The sequence below is a fragment of the Lissotriton vulgaris genome, chromosome 2_1 (assembly GCF_964263255.1).
Source record: "Lissotriton vulgaris chromosome 2_1, aLisVul1.2, whole genome shotgun sequence".
NCBI lineage: Eukaryota > Metazoa > Chordata > Amphibia > Caudata > Salamandridae > Lissotriton > Lissotriton vulgaris.
Genome location: NC_141687.1, coordinates 540,099,540 through 540,125,146, shown reverse-complemented (window position 1 = coordinate 540,125,146; position 25,607 = coordinate 540,099,540). Strand labels below are relative to the sequence as shown.

The following is a 25,607-nucleotide window of genomic DNA, read 5'->3' as shown; positions in this document are numbered from 1 at the left end:
GCACCGCTTTTTAGCTTCCCTGCTGCCATCAAGGAGACATCGACCAGTGCTTGATGCTGAAATAAAGTACTCACTATATCAGAGTCCCTGTTTGCTACTTAGAAATGCAGGTACAGTCCCATTAAAGGTGTTCTACCTCTACTGAAAGGCCCAAGCACTCTCCACCTTAAACCAAACAAGGGCAGAAAATCAGTGCCTGCTACCGTTAGCTCATTTGAAGCACGGACAGCACTGAAAAACGATTCCTTGAAGCCTTGCGCCCAATACATGGTGGCAGAGCCCAGTTGGAAGCCAAAATCAGTCTTGCAAAATATTCAAGCCAGCCCCATACTTCAGGTGACCGCGGCTTTGTGGGACCATGGACTCTCATTGTTGGGTCATGGCAGCGTATCCTGCTCCAGAAGCATCCTCTGGCCAGCATCCTACCTGGAAGGCTCCAGAGAGCGGCCACACCCTGCATGTTGGGTGGGAAATCAAGTTCCAGAGAACCAAGTGTGACAAATCAAACCACGGCTGACCTCAGGGAACTTATTTCGAGTTTGGCATGGAGGGGACTCTTTTGCAACTGTGATGGAGGACTCTACGCCAAACCCTATGTCGCCGACCTGATTTACAGGCAGACGGGTCCTCCGTATCTCAGCGACGGAGTCTACTTCGGTTCCCTTGCTAAGATCACTCTAAGTCTTAACGGCAGAGTGCAGGCCGTCAGTGTTTTTGTGATTTGACCCCCTCCCAGATTTATATATATACATTTCTTTATTCGGTTTTTGACATTGCAAAACAATAAAAGCCGCAGCAAAATTCATACATTTATATGTTTAAAAAATTGTCAGGTATGTTATAATACTATACGTTAGCAAAATTCCAGAATTTAAAAAGGAAAAGAATAAGTTCATACAAATAGTTCAATATTTAAAGGTTGTTCCTGTGCCTGATAATACATTTTAAAAAGTTTAATACATGGTAACAAGTGCGTTCGGAATCTAACATCTGTAGAGATAACATAGCCGGACGGCATTGTCTAAAACCCCAGCACTTTAACAGTGGAAATAACCAAATCTTTCTGTGGGTGTGAAAATATTTACAAAACAGTATCGTATGCATACATGACTGTGGGGAGATATCGTCACATGGGCAGTGAGCCAAATTTAAGTCCCAAGTATTTTTTTTTGGAAAGGCCACTAGTCTATGGAAAAGGTTGAGTCTAAACCTTGTCAGGAGCATCTTATCGTATGTGCTGATTTCTAGTGTGAGGTAGGGCTGGATTTGCGGTGTTAGCTGTACCATATTTGCATGAAGTACAGATTGTTTAGTCGATGGCAAGGTAATTCTGAGAGTCTCTAGATGGTTCATAGCTACTTGCTTCAACTCTTTCTTAGTTATTTCGGTTAGGGTCACTGGTGTAATATAATACTTTTCTAGTCCCAAATCCGTGAAAAAGTGCCAGACATAAGTAAGCCAGGCTATTTTGTGCACGCGATCCAGTGCCATGGAGTCCTCTAAGATGTTTTTGGTCAGCATGTTCTTGTCCGATAGCCAGATGCGTCTCCAGAGTAACAGTGGCTGAACCTTTATCAGATCTTCTATATAAGGGATTCCCAATTCCGCGTGGCAAGCGTAGATGGAAGAGCACTTTGGAGCAGATAGAAGGAATCTCATAAAGGAGTTCTCAGCTATTTGGAGAGAGGTGACATCAGCATGCCCCCATACCCCGGCCCCATACAGAGCGATAGCTTGACATTTTGCTGCATAGATTTTTAGCAGTTCGACTGGTGGTCTCCTTCCAAGTCGTTGTGAAAAGTTCATCAATGCTACAATAGCTCTCTTAAAAAGATGTCTCCTGGACTCAATGGCTGCTCTCCAATTTAATCTTTCGTCTATCATTATGCCCAGGTAAGGGTACTGGGGAGTCCTCTCAAGTTTTTGTTCGTTTAAATAGATGTTCTTTATACGTTTTCGCCCTCCACCAGCCACCATAACAAATGTTTTTTTAACATTTATATGTAGGTCTAAGGCGCTCATGAATTCAGCATATTTGGTCAGGGATTTCTGGAGTTCTTTTGGTGTGCGGGCCAGGATGACCGCGTCGTCCGCGTAGAGCAGTGCGGGAATCAGGCGTTGTCTTAGTCTGGGGAGGTCCTGCCCCCCCCTCAACATCCTCTCCTCCAGTCCGTTGGTATACAGGGAGAAGAGGAAGGGGGCCAGGACGCACCCCTGCCTGACTCCTCGGTAATTGGGAGGGTCATTATATTTTGATTTTCCTTTTTTGAAAAGCCGAGTACATATTAAACGTTTGACGAACATCTATCAAACTATTCAGAGAGTGGCACCCTGCCAGTGACGTCAGATGTCCACTCTAACTGCGGAGGTTGGGAACTCTGTCAAGGCAACAGAGAATGTTACTCCACTGCCTTGAATGAGCACAACCCCTACTTCGCACCCTAATCACTCCCTCTGCAAAAGTTGGAAATTCGAGGTTGACTCAACTTGCCCACTTTGTGGGCGTAACAATTTTCTTTCCCATGACTACCTCACGCTGCTCTGTTTATCTTGTCTGTATGTGTGTTTGCATGTGTTTCCATTGTGTCAAGGTGTAAGTATCTGTGTGTTTGCATGTGTTTACATCGTGTCAAGGTGTTAGTGTGTGTTTGCATGTGTTTCCATCGTGTCAAGGTGTGAGTATTTGTGTGTTTGCATGTGTTTCCATCGTGTCAAGGTGTGAGTATCTGTGTGTTTGCATGTGTTTCCATCGTGTCAAGGTGTGAGTATTTGTGTGTTTGCATGTGTTTCCATCGTGTCAAGGTGTGAGTATCTGTGTGTTTGCATGTGTTTCCATCGTGTCAAGGTGTCAGTATCTGTGTGTTTGCATGTGTTTCCATCGTGTCAAGGTGTGAGTATTTGTGTGTTTGCATGTGTTTCCATCGTGTCAAGGTGTGAGTATTTGTGTGTTTGCATGTGTTTCTATCGTGTCACGGTGTGAGTATCTGTGTGTTTGCATGTGTTTCCATCATGTCAAGCTGTCAGTATCTGTGTGTTTGCATGTGTTTCCATTGTTTCAAGGTGTGAGTATCTGTGTGTTTGCATGTGTTTCCATCGTGTCAAGGTGTGAGTGTGTGTTTGCATGTGTTTCCATCGTGTCAAGGTGTGAGTATTTGTGTGTTTGCATGAGTTTCCATCGTGTCAAGGTGTGAGTATCTGTGTGTTTGCATGTGTTTCCATCGTGTTAAGGTGTGAGTATCTGTGTGTTTGCATGTGTTTCCATCGTTTCAAGGTGTGAGTATCTGTGTGTTTGCATGTGTTTCCATCATGTCAAGGTGTGAGTATTTGTGTGTTTGCATGTGTTTCCATCGTGTCAAGGTGTGAGTATCTGTGTGTTTGCATGTGTTTCCATTGTGTCAAGGTGTGAGTATCTGTGTGTTTGCATGTGTTTCCATCGTGTCAAGGTGTGAGTATTTGTGTGTTTGCATGTGTTTCCATCGTGTCAAGGTGTGAGTATCTGTGTGTTTGCATGTGTTTCCATCGTGTCAAGGTGTGAGTATCTGTGTGTTTGCATGTGTTTCCATTGTGTCAAGGTGTCAGTATCTGTGTGTTTGCATGTGTTTCCATCGTGTCAAGGTGTGAGTATTTGTGTGTTTGCATGTGTTTCCATCGTGTCAAGGTGTGAGTATTTGTGTGTTTGCATGTGTTTCTATCGTGTCACGGTGTGAGTATCTGTGTGTTTGCATGTGTTTCCATCGTGTCAAGCTGTCAGTATCTGTGTGTTTGCATGTGTTTCCATTGTTTCAAGGTGTGAGTATCTGTGTGTTTGCATGTGTTTCCATCGTGTCAAGGTGTGAGTGTGTGTTTGCATGTGTTTCCATCGTGTCAAGGTGTGAGTATTTGTGTGTTTGCATGAGTTTCCATCGTGTCAAGGTGTGAGTATCTGTGTGTTTGCATGTGTTTCCATCGTGTTAAGGTGTGAGTATCTGTGTGTTTGCATGTGTTTCCATCGTTTCAAGGTGTGAGTATCTGTGTGTTTGCATGTGTTTCCATCATGTCAAGGTGTGAGTATTTGTGTGTTTGCATGTGTTTCCATCGTGTCAAGGTGTGAGTATCTGTGTGTTTGCATGTGTTTCCATTGTGTCAAGGTGTGAGTATCTGTGTGTTTGCATGTGTTTCCATCGTGTCAAGGTGTGAGTATTTGTGTGTTTGCATGTGTTTCCATCGTGCCAAGGTGTGAGTATCTGTGTGTTTGCATGTGTTTCCATCGTGTCAAGGTGTGAGTATTTGTGTGTTTGCATGTGTTTCCATGGTGTCAAGGTGTGAGTATCTGTGTGTGTGCATGTGTTTCCATCGTGTCAAGGTGTAAGTATCTGTGTGTTTGCATGTGTTTCCATCGTGTCTAGGTGTGAGTGTGTGTTTGCATGTGTTTCCATGGTGTCAAGGTGTGAGTATTTGTGTGTTTGCATGTGTTTCCATCGTGTCAAGGTGTGAGTATCTGTGTGTTTGCATGTGTTTCCATCGTGTCAAGGTGTGAGTATTTGTGTGTTTGCATGTGTTTCCATTGTGTCAAGGTGTGAGTATCTGTGTGTTTGCATGTGTTTCCATCGTGTCAAGGTGTGAGTATCTGTGTGTTTGCATGTGTTTCCATCGTGTCCAGGTGTCAGTATCTGTGTGTTTGCATGTGTTTCCATCGTGTCAAGGTGTGAGTATCTGTGTGTTTGCATGTGTTTCCATCGTGTCAAGGTGTGAGTGTGTGTTTGCATGTGTTTCCATCGTGTCAAGGTGTGAGTATTTGTGTGTTTGCATGTGTTTCCATCGTGTCAAGGTGTGAGTATCTGTGTGTTTGCATGTGTTTCCATCATGTCAAGGTGTGAGTATCTGTGTGTTTGCATGTGTTTCCATCGTTTCAAGGTGTGAGTATCTGTGTTTTTGCATGTGTTTCCATCGTGTCAAGGTGTGAGTATTTGTGTGTTTGCATGTGTTTCTATCGTGTCAATGTGTGAGTATCTGTGTGTTTGCATTTGTTTCCATCGCGTCAAGGTGTGAGTATCTGTGTGTTTGCATGTGTTTCCATCGTGTCAAGGTGTGAGTATCTGTGTGTTTGCATGTGTTTCCATCGTGTCAAGGTGTGAGTATCTGTGTGTTTGCATGTGTTTCCATCGTGTCAAGGTGTGAGTATCTGTGAGTTTGCATGTGTTTCCATCGTTTCAAGGTGTGAGTATCTGTGTGTTTGCATGTGTTTCCCTCGTGTCAAGGTGTGAGTGTGTGTTTGCATGTGTTTCCATCGTGTCAAGGTGTGAGTATTTGTGTGTTTGCATGTGTTTCCATCGTGTCAAGGTGTGAGTATCTGTGTGTTTGCATGTGTTTCCATCGTGTCAAGGTGTGAGTATCTGTGTGTTTGCATGTGTTTCCATCGTGTCAAGGTGTCAGTATCTGTGTGTTTGCATGTGTTTCCATCGTGTCAAGGTGTGAGTATTTGTGTGTTTGCATGTGTTTCCATCGTGTCAAGGTGTAAGTATTTGTGTGTTTGCATGTGTTTCCATCGTGTCAAGGTGTGAGTATCTGTGTGTTTGCATGTGTTTCCATCGTTTCAAGGTGTGAGTATCTGTGTGTTTGCATGTGTTTCCATCGTGTCAAGGTGTGAGTGTGTGTTTGCATGTGTTTCCATCGTGTCAAGGTGTGAGTATTTGTGTGTTTGCATGTGTTTCCATCGTGTCAAGGTGTGAGTATCTGTGTGTTTGCATGTGTTTCCATCGTGTCAAGGTGTGAGTATCTGTGTGTTTGCATGTGTTTCCATCATTTCAAGGTGTGAGTATCTGTGTGTTTGCATGTGTTTCCATCGTGTCAAGGTGTGAGTGTGTGTTTGCATGTGTTTCCATCGTGTCAAGGTGTGAGTATTTGTGTGTTTGCATGTGTTTCCATCGTGTCAAGGTGTCAGTATCTGTGTGTTTGCATGTGTTTCCTTCGTGTCAAGGTGTGAGTATTTGTGTTTTGCATGTGTTTCCATCGTGTCAAGGTGTGAGTATTTGTGTGTTTGCATGTGTTTGTGATTGTCTTTTTCTCCTCGTTGCATATATACCAGCTTCACCTGTGTGAGAGTACCTGCAAATGTGTGTGGCTCGACTGTTCAGGCCCTGTAATTTTTGACGGGGATGCCTTTGAACCTGTAGTTGCATGTTTCTGTTTCTGCGCATGTCATTGCTTGCTTATGTGGTGCATGTCTGTATGACTCAGCATAGGTCTGTGCGTGTGTTTGCATGCATGCGTGCTTCTGCCTGCATGTTTGTGGCTTGTTTGTGTTTGCACCTGTCTGCGTGCGTCTCGTCTCCTGATGCTCTCTCAGTTTCACTACAAGTGGAAGTCTGGGCTTCCCCCAGTCGTTCACTGTTACCTGGGAGCTGCGTTCGAGGCCTCTGGGGGGGTGTCCCTGGGTGCACATGTGACCGGCCTCCGCCCGGAGGGAGAGAGGGGCGGGGGGAGGGGAAGAAGAGAGAGTGCATGAAAGGGAGACAGTGAAAGAGTAAGGAAACCCAGAGGGAGACAAGGCACGAACAAAAACTGTGAACGAAAAACAGACAGCAAAGAGGGGGCAGGGTGGAGGAGAGAGACAGGGACAAAGAGAGACAGAAGGAAGAAACGAAAGAGGGAGAGACGCAGAGAACAGCAATGAAGAGTCGCTCGGATAGATATAATGAAAAGAGAAAGGGACAGGCGTATGTGATGAGGGAGCCGAGAAGGCAACCTGACAGACAGGGGATAAAAGGAGAGAAGTGTGAAACAGGGGAGGGAGAGAGGAAATGGAAAGAGACAGACGCTTGGGCGAGACAGTGGCCAAGATGGGTAGTTGAGCCGAAGACGTGAATTATAAAAGAAAGAGGAGAGTGGTTAAGGAGGGTGGGGCGGATAGAGTTATTATTCCAAGGGATTTACGGGTTGGGGTCAAGACGAAAACGAAAAATGGAGTTAGTGACAACCATGGGTGCTGCATAGGGACCGGAAATGGAAAGAATGAGTGAACGAAAAAGAGTCTCACGAGAGGGGTAAAGACAGGACACAAGGGGAGGGTCACCGAAAGCGAGAGTGTAAGACAACAGGAGAAGGAGTGCACGCGAACGAGAGGGAAGGGGCAGGGAGAAAGGGGAGGGGACTGCAGCTAGGAACGGGGAGAGGAGAGAAGGCTAGAGTGATGGGCAGGGATTGGGACGGGGAGCGGGAGCAAAGCGGCCGAGGGAGGGAGGCTTGTGAGGACGGAGATTGGTGGGGCGGGAGTTGGAAGAGCGAGAGGGGAGGTGGAGTGAGTGGAAGGATTTCCATCTCCAGGCACCAGCACCAGGAAGAGTGTGAGCAGCACAAATAACAACAGCGTCCTCCAGCAGCGTCTACGGGAACCGGGACCACCCCCGACCCCAGCGCAGCCCGAGGACAGGAGCCTGTGGGGCTGGACCAACCCCAGCGCAGCCCGAAGACAGGAGCCTGTGGGGCCGGAGGACAGGACCCTGTGGGGCCGGACCAACCCCAGCGCATCCCGAGGACAGAAGCCTGTGAGGCTGGACCAACCCCAGCGCATCCCGAGGACAGAAGCTTGTGGGGCCGGACCAACCCCAGCGCAGCCCGAAGACAGGAGCCTGTGGGGCTGGACCAACCCCAGCGCAGCCGGAGGACAGAAGCTTGTGGGGCTGGACCAACCCCAGCGCATCCCGAAGACAGGAGCCTGTGGGGCTGGACCAACTCCAGCGCAGCCCGAAGACAGCAGCCTGTGGGGCTGGAACAACTTATCACTAACTTTGCACTCCCTCAGCTGCCTCTCTGCACCTGCTGCACACGACCCTCCGGAGCCCACCCAGGGCGCAGCTCCTCCCCCCGCCGGCTCACCTGGAGCTACCCCTGAAGCCATGCCGAGCGAGGGGGCGCCTCTCGAGGAAAAGAGCGGCTGCTGGGGCTGAGCCGTCCTTTCTTCTTGCACCCCACGCTGACCCCCCAGGGGAAGATGCCAGTCATGAAGGGACTACTCGCCCCGCAGAATACCTTCTTGGACACCATCGCCACCAGGTTCGACGGCACCCGTAAGTAATCGCCCTACCAGGCACTAGCCCGATAGTCCTCCGGGACTGGACCCCGCATCCTGTCTCGCTAGGACCGGTGCGATTGTAGATATGATGGGGCTTTCTAGATCTGCTATTGAATGCCGTGCTGGAGCGTTTCTCAACATGATGGCTTGGTGGGCTGCTGCCCTTGCTTTAAAGATCTCATTGTGCCCCGCGGGTCATGTGATGACATCCCACTGACCTGGCCTTTCATCATACACAGGTCGATAGAGCGAGTACCACTGAGAAGAATACTGGCGAAACATATTCTTAAGCGCACAGAGGCAATTCAGTGTGTGCTACGTACACAGCCCCTGGGAAAATTATGCAATGATAACCCCTCTCTCCATCTCACTGGAGAGGCAGTGCCAGCGCGAGCCGCTTCCTCTGTGATCCCTGTCCAGGGGAGTCTCTCAGAGCCAGGGAAGCAAGTTCTTTGTCTCAAAACAAGAGCATGGGAACAAAGAGAGGTCTTTTATCTGCGAGGCTGGGAGGCTGGGTGGCGCTGCCCGCTACCCTCCTCCCTACCTCTATCGACATATTTTGTTTTAAAAAATCCATTTAGTCCCCCAAACCAGGATTTGATCCCCAAGGAGAGGACCCTCCAAAAAAGGCTGACATGCATGTTGAGTCCTGGCAGGCGGCCCGGGAGTGTGCGTTGCCCGCAGCCAGGCGGGGTGCACCCTGGGCTGAGACTGTGCGGTTCATGCGCAGCAGGGAAGACCCAAACACAGACAGCGTCTTCTTCCTCCGGGCTGGAGGGCACAGAGGTGCAGATAGCCCACCTCCACCCCGCCCTGACCCTCAGACCCAGAGCTGCTCTGGCAAGGGGCATGGCCCGCGCTGCTGGCGCCACACCGCTGGCGGTGATTTGTATGGTAAATAATGGGTACATCTGTCAGGAAATCCCACAGCTCGCGCGCCTCCCGCCTTGTCAATGAGGAGGAAGGGACTGTTCTACACAGCCCGGGGGCACATGGGAGAAAGAGGGCGGGGCTCAAGGGGGAGGGTGGGCTTAACCCCTTCAACACGTATCCTGGTAAATAGGTTTATATAAAAACTGTATTTGAACTCAAAATCCTTTCGACTGTACAAATGAAAAAATGGCTGTGCAACACCCTGTAATTATGCAAATGTGCTCACGAATATAGTCTTTATTATACATACACTGCATGTACACACTAGACACACATGTATATTATATTCGGTGAGTGTAATCTGTGACTGTCCAGCGTTCGATAATGTGCGCGTCAGTAACCGTATTTGCCACTGCATGTTTTAATTTCTCTGTAAAGATACGCAAACTGCTTAACTTTTCCTGCTTGTCTGTTCTTAATTCTGGGGGCGGCGGGATCCCGGGTCTCGTATTCCATGAATGCATACATTAAACTTTCGACGCAGACCACTGGAGCGTGAAGAGCACACTTCTGCCTGCTAATTACCGTTTTTGAAGGTGCCTCTTGATTCGGGAGAAGTGTTCCACTGCGAGGGGTAGATGAACCGTTCAGACGGCAGTGGAGACTTCCAGTACCTTGGACAGGGCTCGGCACAGCCTTCGAACAAAACTGCACGAAGAGAACAATAAGTCCTAATTCTGAAAGTGCCTTCTGCTTCAAAAAACTCGGAATTAGGGTGGCGAAGGAAGGTGTGGGAGAGCTAGTGGACTAGTTTTCCGTACCATAGCATGCACAGCCCACTTAATGGCTTCTAGGCGCTAGTGAGAATTCCATGTGTGGATCTAGTACATTGGCACCACTGGGGTCTGACGTCCTCCCCAGCGGAGCGAGCTTCTTCGGCTGCATCACTGTGTGCACCAGACGTGCCAAGCTAGGTGAGAGGATTACGTTCCCCTTCAGTCTTTGGCATGTCTGCTGAGACTGCCAGCAGATGTGAAAATATTTGAGCCGTCTTTCTGTTAAATCTGTGGCTGTGGTAGGAGGTGACCATAGTGCCTAGCCGCTCCTACGGGAATTCAAAAGGGGACTTCTTTAAAGGACTTTCTTTAAATCTGAGGGACAAATGTTGCATTTCGCAGCATATTGTTCAAATAAATTTTCTATGCAAACATTAGTTTACAGACAGTTATGAAGAGGTACTCAAGAAATGCCCAATACAAACCTCCCTCTAGAAAACTTCAACATATGGGAGTAAACGATGCAGTTGACAGCACTATTTCTCTATGAATTTGACCATTAGGAATTGCATTTACTAGCAGTTAAACAATCTAAATTGTACGTAGGCATGACCTTGTATCATTTCTTCAATACAGTACTTTATTTCTCTTCTCCATCCTGGTCCTTTCATTTTCCCATCTGGCCATCCCTACTATGACTGGGCGTCCAGGAAGGAGGAACAGGAAGTGAACCTGAAAGTATGTAGACGATAAAAATGAATGCAGACACTTCACGCAGTTGATCAGTGTTGTGGTGTCATATGGATGGGGAATGATGGGAAACAGCAATTAAAAGTTAGCTAAAATGTACTTAATTTTCACAGTTATTAGGTGGCACATTTAATCATCAGATGAAATAGATCCTTAAATGGAAAAGCAGTACTACTACCAATCGCGCAGACTCCAACAACAGACTGAGGTTACATTGCTCCCATTGCCAAGTCGTCAGACGGCAATTGTATCTAGCTGTAAAAACATCACAAAAGTTATTCTAGGTCATGAAATGACTCTACGCGTGGAACAAAATATCTGCATTCGCAGTGAAAGCTCAGCGAAAGCTCGCCCAGGTGCCGGTACACATAGACTTCTTACCATTTCTGAAAATTGTTTAGACTTTTTCTTCAAATACTACTTTTTCACCTTGGGAAATAACTTAATTCCTCTCACCCTAACCCCACCCTAACCTTCCCCCCAAAAGTGTGATTAAAAAAAAAAAATACACAGGTTTGTTAAGGGTCTCCAGGTGGGGTTGAGTTGAATCAGCCACCACCAAACATTTGAGAAGCCTGCAACAACAACGTATGTGTTTCAGGTAGATAACCTTAAGCTGGAGTTAACAAAACATATAGTAGGAGATTGTAAGGGTCCCAGTGGGTTGAGATCCTGCTTAGGAGCCCTGTGTGACATCTGAGAAAGCTTAAATTAAAGAAGATAGGGTAGTGTAACAAATGAATACAATTAATACAAATTGTGATACTCAAACCTCAGTTGAAGGGACATTATGATTAGACCCGGGCAAAATGTAAACTACACCAGCAACACAGCACTGGATAGTTCACACACAATATATATTCCTCTACGGGCAACACCCTACAACTTAAGTCTTTTTTAGGGGAGAGGTTAGGCTCCCATATCTATTCAGATTCAGGTGTGACTCTTTTATCAAGCCAGTTAACAAGGGACATAAAAATCAATTAGTTTGAAAAAAAAATATAGGTAGTGCCACAAGTAAGTGACCACCATGAGCTAGTTGGCTCTTACTCACCAACTTTCTCACTTTATCACTTTTGGCCACTTTCCTATAAAAGCAGGAGGAACCGACATCATAACTAAAGCTAATAGTGCCTCCTGTGTCTATTTTTCTCTTTAGACAAAAACACATTAACCTCCTGTATGTCCTCCTTCAGGAAGAAATGACTAGGTTGTCTTCTTAACAAGAATATACTAAAAATGAGTCAGATCTGACATATTGAACACACATTTATTCTGTACCCATATTCATGGTTGAAAAGAAACTCACATGTTTAGACCATTTTGTTTTGAATGGTCAACATGTTTCATTGCCACACAAGAGCTGACTGCCAGATTCATCAGGGCATGAGGACCAGTATTTACCTAGTTATGCACCAGACCTGCAGGGAGTGATGTATTTGTTTTAAAGAGAAAAATATACACAGGAAGCACAATTAGCTTTAGTCATGGTGTAGGCTCCTCCAGTTTTTATAGGAAAGTGGCCAACAACGATAAAGCGAGCAAGTTGGTGAGTAACAGCCAACTAGCTCATGGTGGTCACTTAAGAGAGGCACTACCTATATAGTCATATCATTTTTTATGAACCGTTTGATTTTTATGTCCCTTGTCACCGGGCTTGATAAAAGTGTCACACCTGGGTATAGGGACTAACTCTGAATGAATATTGTAGCCTGACCTCGCCCCTAAAAGACACTTAGGTTTTAGGGTATTGCCCATACAGAAATACATATTGTGTGTGAAATACCAAGTGCTGTGTTGTTGATATTGCAAAAACACAGTTGATGGACAGACTGCAGAACAATGTCTTACATTCACCCCAGTACAAAGACCTGGGCCTAAATCCATCGTTTTTTTGCACTCCACACCACCCTAGGTCAGACAATGGCTATATGCAAATCAGCCTTGACCCTGTGCCTCATGGGAACAGTCCAGCCCGAACTACCAAGCCATGTCTTTCCTAGACCGGAATCAAGTATCCAAGGACCAGTTTCTGGCTATCAGCCTTCTTCAGCTTGGATAGCTTGACTCCAGTGATGTGGAGAGCCTGGGACTCACGTCTGAGCATACCCAGCCCACTCGGAGTGAAAATTGCAAAAAACACAGTTGATGGACAGAATGCAGAACAATGTCTTACATTCACTCCAGTACAAAGATCTGGGCCTAAATCCATCGATTTTTTGCACTCCACACCACCCTAGGTCAGACAATGGCTATATGCAAATCAGCCTTGACCCTGTGCCTCATGGGAACAGTCCAGCCCGAACTACCAAACCAGGTCTTTCCTAGACCGGAATCAAGCATCCAAGGATCGGTTTCTGGCTATCAGCCTTCTTCAACCTGGATAGCTTGACTCCAGTGATGTGGAGAGCCTGTTGTTGATATGGCTTTTTGAGTGGAGGGCAACCTTGACATATTTTTAGTCCTTCTTTAGCTCTTTTTTAAAATTCTTTTTATTGAAAAGTTTGTCAGTCTTGCAACTTTTTTATAACAGGACATATACAAATACATTTTTCTGAAAATACATTTCCCCACAGTCTGCTGGGATCAAACCATTCAGTTACTATTCTGTACATAGAATAAATGACCTGCACTTAGTTGATCATTCCCTCCCTCCACCCTTTGTTGTTCTTCCGTGGGGGAGAACCAAATCCCACTCCTGTATGCATTCCACTTCGCCCACTTATGGCCCCATTTTACCAGGCACCCTCTGTTTTTGAATACATCTTTTTCAGCGATCATAGATCGATCCATGTCTTTCACCCACCCTCCCAGTGTTGGTGTGTGTTCTGCCCCTCATTTCTGGGCGATAGTACGCTTTGCTAACATCAACCCCAAAGAGACCCAAGATTGTTCTGAGTGGGTTAATAAGTCTGTGACCTCCCAAATGTTGAGTAGGCAGAGTTTTGGGGTTGGGACCTTTTCCTTGGTGCACACTCTATGCAATTTTTCTGTGATATCCTCCCAGTGTGACCTAATTGCCGCGTACTCCTAGATTATGTGTTGGAAGGTGCCCTCTTGGGTAAAGCAGCGGAGGCACTCAGAACTCTCCCTTTTGCCCATTTTAACTAATGTTTAAGCATGGGCGGAAAATCCGTTCCGCTCGCGGATTTCGCAGGTTTTCGGTAAATTCGCAATCTGCGAGATTCGCGAATTTCCTGCAAATCCGCGAACGGAAATCCGCAAATGGGGATTGGGTCAAAAGTTCAAGCTGACTTTTTTAACTCTTTTAGAATGGCGCCAGCAAGCTGCCAGAGCCATTCTAAAATAGTTACAAAAGTCAGCTTCAACAGGAAGCTCTAATAGATAAAGTAAAGCAGGTGCTGCTCAAATTCAGTTACACAATCATTAATCACCCCAAACTTGGGGTGATTAATGATTGTGTAACTTAATTTGACCTTCAACTGGAGCACCTGCTTTAGTTTATCTATTAGTGCTTCCTGTTGAAGCTATTTCTAGCTATTTTAGAATGGTGCTGGCAGCTTGCCGGTGCCATTCTAAGTGGGGCTGAGGGCAGAAGGGCACAAAAGTGGGACAGAGGGCAGAAGGGGACAAAAAATGAGTGGGGCAGAGGGCAGAAGGGCACAGAAACAAGTGGTACAGAGGGCAGATGGGCATAAAAAACAAGAGGGTGGCAGTGATTAAGCAGGCAAAAAAAAAAACCAGCGAAATTGCAAAGCGCCTCGCGAACACCCGCGAACACGCAAAGCGCCTCGCGAACACCCGCGAACACACAAAAATAAAAAAATTCACGCAAATTCGCGAATTTTGCGGATTGCCAATTCGCAAATCCGCAAATTGCCAATTCGCAAAATTCGCCCATGCTTACTAATGTTCCCACGGCCAAATAGGATCTGTGTAGTATTCGGAGTTGGACAAGTCTCAATTTAAGTGGGATAGCTACTTCCAGTGTGGAGGCCAGGGCCTCCTGCCACCCCTCATCCTTCAAGATACCGACATCCACCTGCCAGAGTCCCCTAAGTCACAGAAGTAGATTATTTACAAGCTTCTGGTAAGTCATCTCTATGGCCTTGCGGTTCAGTGGTTCATTCAGGAGTCTCTCCTCTAGTGGGGGCCCTTCGGGAAGGGTATTGCAGACATCAACGCCTGTCGTATTTGCAAATAACGAAAGTGTTCGGTGTGTGCCATATTATATTCAGATTGCAGCCTGGCAAACGAAACCACTCTCTCCTGAGTCCAGAGAATCCCTTCTCTTTTTTGCATATGAAAATTTAAACTGCATCTCGTAATTCACTGAATTCCGCAAATTTTGTGAACAAGCTTAATGCAAAATTCATTACGTCACTCCATGGCAAAATTATAGCACAGGAGTGTAGAACAACATTAACAACCTGAACAGAAGAGGCTGTTGTTTATGGAAATTGTGTTTTTTGTGCTACTTTTTTAGCACACATTTTTTCCTTAGTTAAAAATTGAAACAGGGGCGCTTTTTGCACTAACATGTAGCGCTAAATGATGGGTTTGCATTTTGGTTATTACGCATAATTTCACATAATTTTTCCAGAAACTGAGCATAATTATGTGAAAGCAAATTATTTCAATTTTGCACACCCCATTTATGAACCAAAGGTTAAAAACATTGACATTCTAAACTTATGGTTTCTCCTGCAAATGTTTTGCACCATTTATGGATCTCACAGGATATCACAATTACATCATGATTCACACAACTGATATAACACAGTCTACATCATGTTGAGATAAAAGATTGAAGTAGTTTAATTCATATGTAAAGCATGCACTGAGAGAAAGTAAAGCCAGGTAAAGGGCTGCCATACATCTCAACATCTAGATATGCTCACTGGTAATTATTAGGCCGAGCATGGCTGTTTTTACACTCAACATTCAGTGACATCTCCACAGAAAATAAAATCGGTTGAATGACTGCCCCACCGCTGTCAAAATATAGCCGTCCTCAGGGTGTACATCAAGAAGTCCCTTCTAAAACTATATTGACAATTTAGGCTGCTAGAGAGACCCTTTCAAGTAACATATAACATGAAATCTACTAAATGCATTTTAAAACTGCATGAATTAAAATCACCCGGTGGCAAAGTAGAAAATACAAAATAGACTATATTGCCAATGTCAATGTGCTAATTTGAAAAACTGTAATTGTTTGTGACTTCCTTGATGTTACAGATTATGAAATTGGTGTGAGTGAAATCCGTGGCCCCACATGGTATAGATGGTGTCTTATGTGATTTTACTTGTGATGTCATGTACCTGTGCTGTGACAAATATTGTAGGTGGTATGTTTTTGAATGAGATCATATTTCCCATTTAGCTGAAAAATGTTCACATAATTTCATTTTTGCTTTGCCATTTAGTTAATGATTTAAGGAGACATCCGTATCTAATGTTGAAAATGTGTCCAGTGATTTTGAGCAAGGACTTGTACCTTTGATAGTACCCCGCCTCCAGTGCCTGCTGGGCAGGGGTCTCTGATGCAGGGGTTGTCATAAGCTATGTCCTGCATCCATACATTTTACACGGAGAGCCTGGGCGCAGGAAGTGACGTTTGACTATATCCTTTGCACAGTATCCTGCAACGGGGCCTCTGACCAGTTCTCTCGCTCCTTGCCCTGGCACGGCCGCGAGCCACCTGCAGCAGCTGGTGCCTGGGGGTGACATCCAGTCATCCCACCTCAGAGCCTTCTATGCCCAGCCATAGCTGCTGTAGCTGTTCCTCTTCTTGCCCTCCCACCTTTGTGAAAGGCAGTCCATGAGCCTCACCAGCAGCAGTCATCGGTGTCTCTGAGGAAGGCAGGGTGGATGACTGCAGTTTAAAGTATGAGGGAGGCAGGGTGGTTGACTGCAGTTTAGAGTATGAGGGAGGCAGGGTGGATGACTGCAGTTTAGAGTACGAGGGAGGCAGGGTGGATGACTGCAGTTTAGAGAGTGAGGGGGGCAGGGTGGATGACTGCAGTTTAGAGTATGAGGGAGGCAGGGTGGATGACTGCAGTTTAGAGTATGAGGGAGGCAGGGTGGATGACTGCAGTTTAGAGAGTGAGGGGGGCAGGGTGGATGACTGCAGTTTAGAGTATGAGGAAGGCAGGGTGGATGACTGCAGTTTAGAGTATGAGGGAGGCAGGGTGGATGACTGCAGTTTAGAGTATGAGGGGGGCAGGGTGGATGACTGCAGTTTAGAGAGTGAGGGGGCAGGGTGGATGACTGCAGTTTAGAGAGTGAGGGGGCCAGGGTGGATGACTGCAGTTTAGAGTATGAGGAAGGCAGGGTGGATGACTGCAGTTTAGAGTATGAGGGAGGCAGGGTGGATGACTGCAGTTTAGAGAGTGAGGGGGGCAGGGTGGATGACTGCAGTTTAGAGTATGAGGAAGGCAGGGTGGATGACTGCAGCTTAGAGTATGAGGGAGGCAGGGTGGTTGACTGCAGTTTAGAGTATGAGGGAGGCAGGGTGGAGGACTGCAGTTTAGAGAGTGGGGGGGGCAGGGTGGATGACTGCAGTTTAGAGTATGAGGAAGGCAGGGTGGATGACTGCAGTTTAGAGTATGAGGGAGGCAGGGTGGATGACTGCAGTTTAGAGTATGAGGGAGCAGGGTGGATGACTGCAGTTTAGAGTATGAGGGAGGCAGGGTGGATGACTGCAGCTTAGAGTATGAGGGAGGCAGGGTGGATGACTGCAGTTTAGAGTATGAGGGAGGCAGGGTGGATGACTGCAGCTTAGAGTATGAGGGAGGCAGGGTGGATGACTGCAGTTTAGAGTAGGAGGGAGGCAGGGTGGATGACTGCAGTTTAGAGAGTGAGGGGGGCAGGGTGGATGACTGCAGTTTATAGAGTGAGGGGGGCAGGGTGGATGACTGCAGTTTAGAGAGTGAGGGGGGCAGGGTGGATGACTGCAGTTTAGAGTATGAGGGAGGCAGGGTGGATGACTGTGGTTTAGAGAGTGAGGGGGGCAGGGTGGATGACTGCAGTTAAGAGAGTGAGGGGGGCAGGGTGGATGACTGCAGTTTAGAGTATGAGGGAGGCAGGGTGGATGACTGCAGTTTAGAGAGTGAGGGGGGCAGGGTGGATGACTGCAGTTTAGAGAGTGAGGGGGCAGGGTGGATGACTGCAGTTTAGAGAGTGAGGGGGCAGGGTGGATGACTGCAGTTTAGAGTATGAGGGAGGCAGGGTGGATGACTGCAGTTTAGAGTATGAGGGAGGCAGGGTGGATGACTGCGGTTTAGAGTATGAGGGAGGCAGGGTGAATGACTGCAGTTTAGAGAGTGAGGGGGGCAGGGTGGATGACTGCAGTTTAGAGTATGAGGGAGGCAGGGTGGATGACTGCAGTTTAGAGTATGAGGGAGGCAGGGTGGATGACTGCAGTTTAGAGTATGAGGGAGGCAGGGTGGATGACTGCAGAGGGGGGCAGGGTGGATGACTGCAGTTTAGAGTATGAGGGAGGCAGGGTGGATGACTGCAGTTTAGAGTATGAGGGAGGCAGGGTGGATGACTGCAGTTTAGAGTATGAGGGAGGCAGAGTGGATGACTGCAGTTTAGAGTATGAGGGAGGCAGGGTGGATGACTGCGGTTTAGAGTATGAGGGAGGCGGGGTGGATGACTGCAGTTTAGAGAGTGAGGGGGGCAGGGTGGATGACTGCAGTTTAGAGTATGAGGGAGGCAGGGTGGATGACTGCAGTTTAGAGTATGAGGGAGGCAGGGTGGATGACTGCAGTTTAGAGTATGAGGGAGGCAGGGTGGATGACTGCAGTTTAGAGTATGAGGGAGGCAGGGTGGATGACTGCAGAGGGAGTCAGGGTGGATGACTGCAGTTTAGAGTATGAGAGAGGCAGGGTGGATGACTGCAGAGGGAGGCAGGGTGGATGACTGCAGTTTAGAGTATGAGGGAGGCAGGGTGGATGACTGCAGAGGGAGGCAGGGTGGATGACTGCAGTTTAGAGTATGAGGGAGGCAGGGTGGATGACTGTAGTTTAGAGTATGAGGGAGGCGGGGTGGATGACTGCAGTTTAGAGAGTGAGGGGGGCAGGGTGGATGACTGCAGTTTAGAGTATGAGGGAGGCAGGGTGGATGACTGCAGTTTAGAGTATGAGGGAGGCAGGGTGGATGACTGCAGTTTAGAGTTTGAGGGAGGCAGGGTGGATGACTGCAGTTTAGAGTACGAGGGAGGCAGTGTGGATGACTGCAGTTTAGAGTATGAGGGAGGCAGGGTGGATGACTGCAGTTTAGAGTATGAGGGAGGCAGGGTGATGACTGCAGTTTAGAGTATGAGGGAGGCAGGGTGGATGACTGCAGTTTAGAGTATGAGGGAGACAGGGTGGATGACTGCAGTTTAGATTATGAGGGAGGCAGGGTGGAGGACTGCAGTTTAGAGTATGAGGGAGGCAGGGTGGATGGCTGCAGTTTAGAGTATGAGGGAGGCAGGGTGGATGACTGCAGAGGGAGGCAGGGTGGATGACTTCAGTTTAGAGTATGAGGGAGGCAGGGTGGATGACTGCAGTTTAGAGTGTGAGGAAGGCAGGGTGGATGACTGCAGTTTAGAGTATGAGGGAGGCAGGGTGGATGACTGCAGTTTAGAGTATGAGGGAGGCAGGGTGTATGACTGCAGTTAGAGTATGAGGGAGGCAAGGTGGGTGACTGCAGTTTAGAGTGTGAGGGGGACAGGGTGGATGACTGCAGTTTAGAGTATGAGGGAGGCAGGGTGGATGACTGCAGTTTAGAGTATGAGGGAGGCAGGGTGAATGACTGCAGAGGGAGGCAGGGTGGATGACTGCAGTTTAGAGTATGAGGGAGGCAGGGTGGATGACTGCAGAGGGAGGCAGGGTGGATGACTGCAGTTTAGAGTATGAGGGAGGCAGGGTGGATGACTGTAGTTTAGAGTATGAGGGAGGCGGGGTGGATGACTGCAGTTTAGAGAGTGAGGGGGGCAGGGTGGATGACTGCAGTTTAGAGTATGAGGGAGGCAGGGTGGATGACTGCAGTTTAGAGTATGAGGGAGGCAGGGTGGATGACTGCAGTTTAGAGTTTGAGGGAGGCAGGGTGGATAACTGCAGTTTAGAGCACGAGGGAGGCAGTGTGGATGACTGCAGTTTAGAGTATGAGGGAGGCAGGGTGGATGACTGCAGTTTAGAGTATGAGGGAGGCAGGGTGATGACTGCAGTTTAGAGTATGAGGGAGGCAGGATGGATGACTGCAGTTTAGAGTATGAGGGAGGCAGGGTGGATGACTGCAGTTTAGATTATGAGGGAGGCAGGGTGGAGGACTGCAGTTTAGAGTATGAGGGAGGCAGGGTGGATGGCTGCAGTTTAGAGTATGAGGGAGGCAGGGTGGATGACTGCAGAGGGAGGCAGGGTGGATGACTTCAGTTTAGAGTATGAGGGAGGCAGGGTGGATGACTGCAGTTTAGAGTGTGAGGAAGGCAGGGTGGATGACTGCAGTTTAGAGTATGAGGGAGGCAGGGTGGATGACTGCAGTTTAGAGTATGAGGGAGGCAGGGTGTATGACTGCAGTTAGAGTATGAGGGAGGCAAGGTGGGTGACTGCAGTTTAGAGTGTGAGGGGGACAGGGTGGATGACTGCAGTTTAGAGTATGAGGGAGGCAGGGTGGATGACTGCAGTTTAGAGTATGAGGGAGGCAGGGTGGATGACTGCAGAGGGAGGCAGGGTGGATGACTGCAGTTTACAGTATGAGAGAGGCAGGGTGGATGACTGCAGAGTGAGGCAGGGTGGATGACTGCAGTTTAGAGTATGAGGGAGGCAGGGTGGATGACTGCAGTTTAGAGTGTGAGGGGGGCAGGGTGGATGACTGCAGTTTAGAGTATGAGGGAGGCAGGGTGGATGACTGCAGTTTAGAGAATGAGGGAGGCAGGGTGGATGACTGCAGTTTAGAGTATGAGGGAGGCAGGGTGGATGACTGCAGTTTAGAGTAAGAGGGAGGCACGGTGGATGACTGCAGTTTATTATGTGAGGGAGGCAGGGTGGATGACTGCAGTTTAGAGTATGAGGGAGGCATGGTGGATGACTGCAGTTTAGAGTATGAGGGAGGCAGGGTGGATGACTGCAGTTTAGAGTATGAGGGAGGCAGGGTGGATGACTGAAGTTTAGAGTACGGGGCATTGACTCCCTCTGCAAATCTTAAGAAAGTACAGATTGCCTTCCAGTTACCATGAGGGGTTGCTGCTCTCCACAGAGCATTACACCCTTTAAAAGGGTGTTCCCTGGATTTTAGACACTCGCACAATTGTGCTTCAGGTAGGCACTTTGACGGTATTGGTAAAGAGAGAGAATTATTTTTGCAAATACGTTTTTCTTTCATGTAAATTCGAGGTTAGTTCAGGGGACACTGATGCGTATTGTTGCTTTGGTCTCTTTGATGTTCATGATAACTTGCAGCCCTTGAAGCACATTAATCCCCGGTCCATTGCGATTTATTACTGTCTGGGAACATTGCTGTTCATCTCTGCTTGGGGTCAATAGTCATCGTCTTTTCTCCTCTAGTGATTTGATCATTAATGCCCGAGCTTGCTCGGTCTCATTACTGTCTGTGATCTTTGAGGTTCTTTACTGCCCGGAGCCAGAATGCTCATTAATGCTTGCAGACATTAATGCTACTTCCCGCCAAGGTCTGTCCATGATTCTTCTTGATTGGTGACATTGATATTCATTATTGAGGCAGCCAATCAGGCTCATTAACGCCGTTGATTTTAATTACAACCAGCGGCCCTTGAGGATCACAAAAGCCAAGGGTCATTGATGCACATTACTTGCTTTGGGCCAGTGGGACACAATACTGCTGGTGCCTATTGATGTTCAGTGCTTACTAGGGTCATGAGGATAATTACTGTCTGGGGCCATTGGTGCTCAATAATGCTGAAGCCACAGAGGTACTTTTCTAATTGCTCTAATTGATGTTCAACGATGTCTGTGGCCATTGGTTCTCATTGCTGCCTGGGGTCATTGAAAATGACTGCTGCTGGGAACTCTTGAGCCTATTGTTGTCTGAGGCCATTGGTGTGTCTTGCTGATTTGGCCCACTGCTGCTCATTTATGATAGTTACATTAAGACTCAATGCTGCTTGGGACTATTCAGGTTTATTAATGCCAGAGGTGCTTGATGATCCCTGAAGCAAGGAGGGCGCGAGGGTAAACCCACAGGGAAACCCTCTCCACTCCTTGCACAAGGTTTAGAGGAAGGGTTGATTTTCAGACACTTTCTCCTCAGTCCCTGGCCAAGGCAAGGCTCAAATAAGAATTATAACACCATATGCTGATAGTAACTAACTGTGCATCTGTTAACAGCACCACCCCAAGACACTTCTCCTCTCTACACTGAACTTCATGACTGCGCACATTGTCTTGTGGCGGCCCCACCACTCTCTTGCCATCGCATTTTGTGCCTCGCCTTACCAAAGATCGTCTATCTTGAACTGTAGCGGATGTGAATTTTCATAGAAAGTTCCATGAGATTCTCTCAAAAAGCATTTATTAAAGATTTATAAAGGTTAATGCTGGAAAAAAGAGTAGACAACACAAAACCTAAAAAGATGGGAAATTCATCAGTCAAGGTGCCAACATAAACTAAGCCCATCTCAGCCCTCCTTGTAGCGCTCACGTTTTCACACATGTAATACCACATTACAACAATTATGATAACACTAATATTACTTTTTTGAATATTTGTATTGGATTTTTACCTCAATGGTACGAAGATGACATCTCCAATGTACACAAGGATCATTTTGTCAGTTTTGACAAACCTAGCTGTGGTAGATATTTTGGCAAATTTTCAGAAGCCTTTGTTTACTCGCACATTGGGCCTTATTTACGAGCCCCTACACCGGCGGTGCGTCACTTTTTGTGATGCACCCGCTCTGCTTTTTTTCTGCCCCATATTTACATAGACAGGAAAAGCCAGTCTGCGTGGCTTTTCCTGTCCTTGTAAATACGGCCCCTTAACACACAGCACTTTGCTTGAAAGGGGTGTTCCAAGGGTGTTGCTGTGGGTGTGCCCACGCAATACCCATGAAACCTGACACATTTCCAGATCTACGAGCAATCCTAAACCTGGAAATGTGCCTGAATGCTACGCCTCCCCAGGGAAGGCGTGGAGAGGCGGAAACAGGAGAAATATATTAATTTCTCCTCGTTTGTTTCCTCTTTCTTTGCGTCCTGTATTCTGCAGCTCACATAGAATAAGGAAATTAACTTGTGTGATTGTTTATGTGCAGGAAGGTGTCCGTTCCTGCACATAAACAATCATTAAAAAAAATACATTTTGCAACTTCTATCTGTGCTAATGCAGCACACATAGAAGTTTCACAACGCCATTTCAGACTGTTTAGGTGCAGGAAGTTGTGCCTTCCTGCACATAAAAAACCATCCCCTGGTGCAGCACCTTGCCCAATGATGCAAGGGTGTCTGCATTAGTGCATGGCAGCTAATTGTGCGCCAGTGTAGGGGAGAGCAAAGGGATCTATCATGTTATTGTAGATATGACGCATCCCTGTGCTTCGGAATTAATGCAGCGTGGCGCAGCCAAATGGCTAGCATCACCACGCTGCGTTAATTATTTGTAAATAAGGCCATTAGTTCTGTCTCCCTCCCTCTCCCCACCTCAATATGATCTGCCATTTCACCATACTCAAATTTACTGATTGGCCATGTACTGCCCCCGTCTTGTCTGAGGTACTCTCAAACATCTACCCAAATCTTCTTCTGTGAGCCCCACATCTTGGAGAATTTCTGTGTGCACCCAGTGCTTTATATACAGTTTCTTGTGCCTGCATGCACCAGTCCATCCTCATGATGCATTGTTGAACGCTTTGGATGGATCGGCTTCTCCAGAGTCTTACAATGTCCCTTCTCACCACCATTAATTGAACATTACAAAACAACTGGGTATAGCTTCGGAACATTTCCTCTTCTTATATCCCTAGTAATGCTAATGTCTCTCTTTACATCTGTTGACTCTCTCTCAACCACAACTGTTGTATTTGCGGACAGCTTTACAATGTGTGGACCAGCACGTCCACCTCACTGCATTCCTTGTGTCATGTATTGTTTTCTTCTCTTTCCATTTTTGAAAATTGGGTTCTTGTATAATGTGCACGGTGTATTTACCCGGAAATTTGGATCTTCTTGCCACTTACCTTGGGTACTTGCACGCCTCTCCACAGTCGTCCTCTACTAGAGTCCCAATGTCCGGTTCCTACCTGTTTTTGAGGGCATCTAACGGTTTATGGCTGTTGTTCATGAGTGCCCTGTATTTCAGCTAAGTGTCATGTTTATATAAGTGTGCCACCAGCACTCTGTACTCCAGAGGCGACTGGTCTTGGACATCTTGGAGTTTATCTTTGTATTTGGTCAGTGCTTTTTTAACCTGCACGTAATTGCATATCTGGTTGTCTGCCAACTTCAACTGTTTTTGTAAATCTTCAAACGGCTAGGTCCCCTGAGCCTCCCATGCATCCCTTTCTTTGGAGAGTTCCAGAAGGTCCCATTTCATGAAGCCTTCCATGATACCCAGGCCAGCCAGTGTGCTAGAGTCCAACAGAGGCTACTCTGGGGTTAACCTCCTTCCGTTCCACCCCATCCACTGGCTGGCCCTCTGCCATGTATTAATCACTGTTGCTTTTGGAATGGGCTTTTACCCCGACCTCCTGCCACCATGTAGTGCCACTGGGTACCCCCAAAGCTCCATAGCTCTCCTGTTGGCCCACAAGGGGCTCTTGCCGTGAAGCAAACAACTTGTCATTCACCGCTAGAGGCAGGACCACCCAGTAGTATAATGTCAGGCCTGGAAGAGAGATTTCACCCTCATAAGGGCCCCTAAACAGAGTTGTCATCGATATCCAGGGGACCTGTAAGTGGCTACTGTATAGAAATCCCACCTTTATAGCCAAGGCCTATCCAAACCAATCGGGGCAGTGTTTTTGGTGCCTTAATCACACTTCTGCCTATTGGACGCATATAATATTACAGTGCCCTCTGATCCAGAAATTTTGGATCAACATTTTTGATTATTTAGCAACAGAATGGATATTAATAAGTGGGCCACATGCTCTGTTGATAGTGCTTGGTTATGATCCAGACCTCAGCTTACCAGACAAAACGATTAAACTCCTAAGTGTCAGAATGGCTGTTGCCAGATCACTTCGACTTCAAAGATGGCGATCGGATTTAATACCATCAAAATATGAATGGGTCCGGAAAATGGCACAGGTTAAAAGAAGTGAACTAGCGTATGTCTTACAAACGGGCGGGCTGAAGAAGTTCAATAAGATTTAAGCTGAGTTTTTTTAATGGTGATGCTTAATCTGCAGTATTGGTATTGGAGTTTTCATCGGTGGTATCCTGACTTTTATGATTTTAAGGGAAGAAAGTAGTAGCACTATATTTAATTTAGAATAGATCTTAGTAAACTATATAGGATCAAGTTATATTTTTTATATATGTTTTTACTTGGTTCATATTTTAGGAATGTAAGAACTAAGGATCTGTTTAAATTGATAGTAATATGTGGCAATGGACTTTGTTTTAAGACAATATGTGTCTTATCTCATGAGATCTAAAATGCAGTTTTTGATCTGTCAGCTTGTTGAATTTCTGATTAGGTGTTTTATGTTAAATTATATGTCCTGCTAATCTGATGTTATTGAATAATTTTGATGAATGAACATCAAGATGCTAATTTATGTAATATATGGATTTCAATTAAAAAAAAGATACCAGGGGGACCATCCATCCCACTTTCCTTTTTTAGATAAAGTATCTGAACCACGTATGGGGTGTTCTGACTCGTGTATAAGAATGTGGGTAATGTGACCTTCTTGTACAGGGCAGCTCTCCGTAATAGAGAAATCCATTGAGGATATCGTTGTTTTTTGCACCTGGATGGATACACACTTTGAGATGCAGAGGAGGTGGACCGCCCACATGAAATACCAACAATAAAATGATACAATCTCGTTGAATGATCATTTAACTGTGCATGATGATACTTGCTCACAGTAAATGCTAGACTAAACTCATGTCCTCAGTGTCACAGGATTTTAGTAAAAACATCAGAACACATATGAAAGCAAATGCACTCAATCATTGAAAACCTCACACACTTAACTACACACTCCCTCACTTTGT

General features: G+C 46.6%; 1 protein-coding gene across 1 annotated transcript in view; it reads left to right on the top strand.

Moving 5' to 3' along the window:
• The first annotated feature begins 7,666 nt into the window (after positions 1–7,666).
• The window catches only part of LOC147730710 (voltage-gated delayed rectifier potassium channel KCNH8-like), a 1,657,143-nt gene continuing 1,639,202 nt past the window's right edge, over positions 7,667–25,607 (top strand). Inside the window, exon 1 of the mRNA XM_086955502.1 lies at positions 7,667–8,045. Within this exon, the coding sequence (XP_086811628.1) occupies positions 7,970–8,045 (76 nt within the window). The 5' untranslated portion in view covers positions 7,667–7,969. The remainder of the gene's footprint in view (positions 8,046–25,607) is intronic.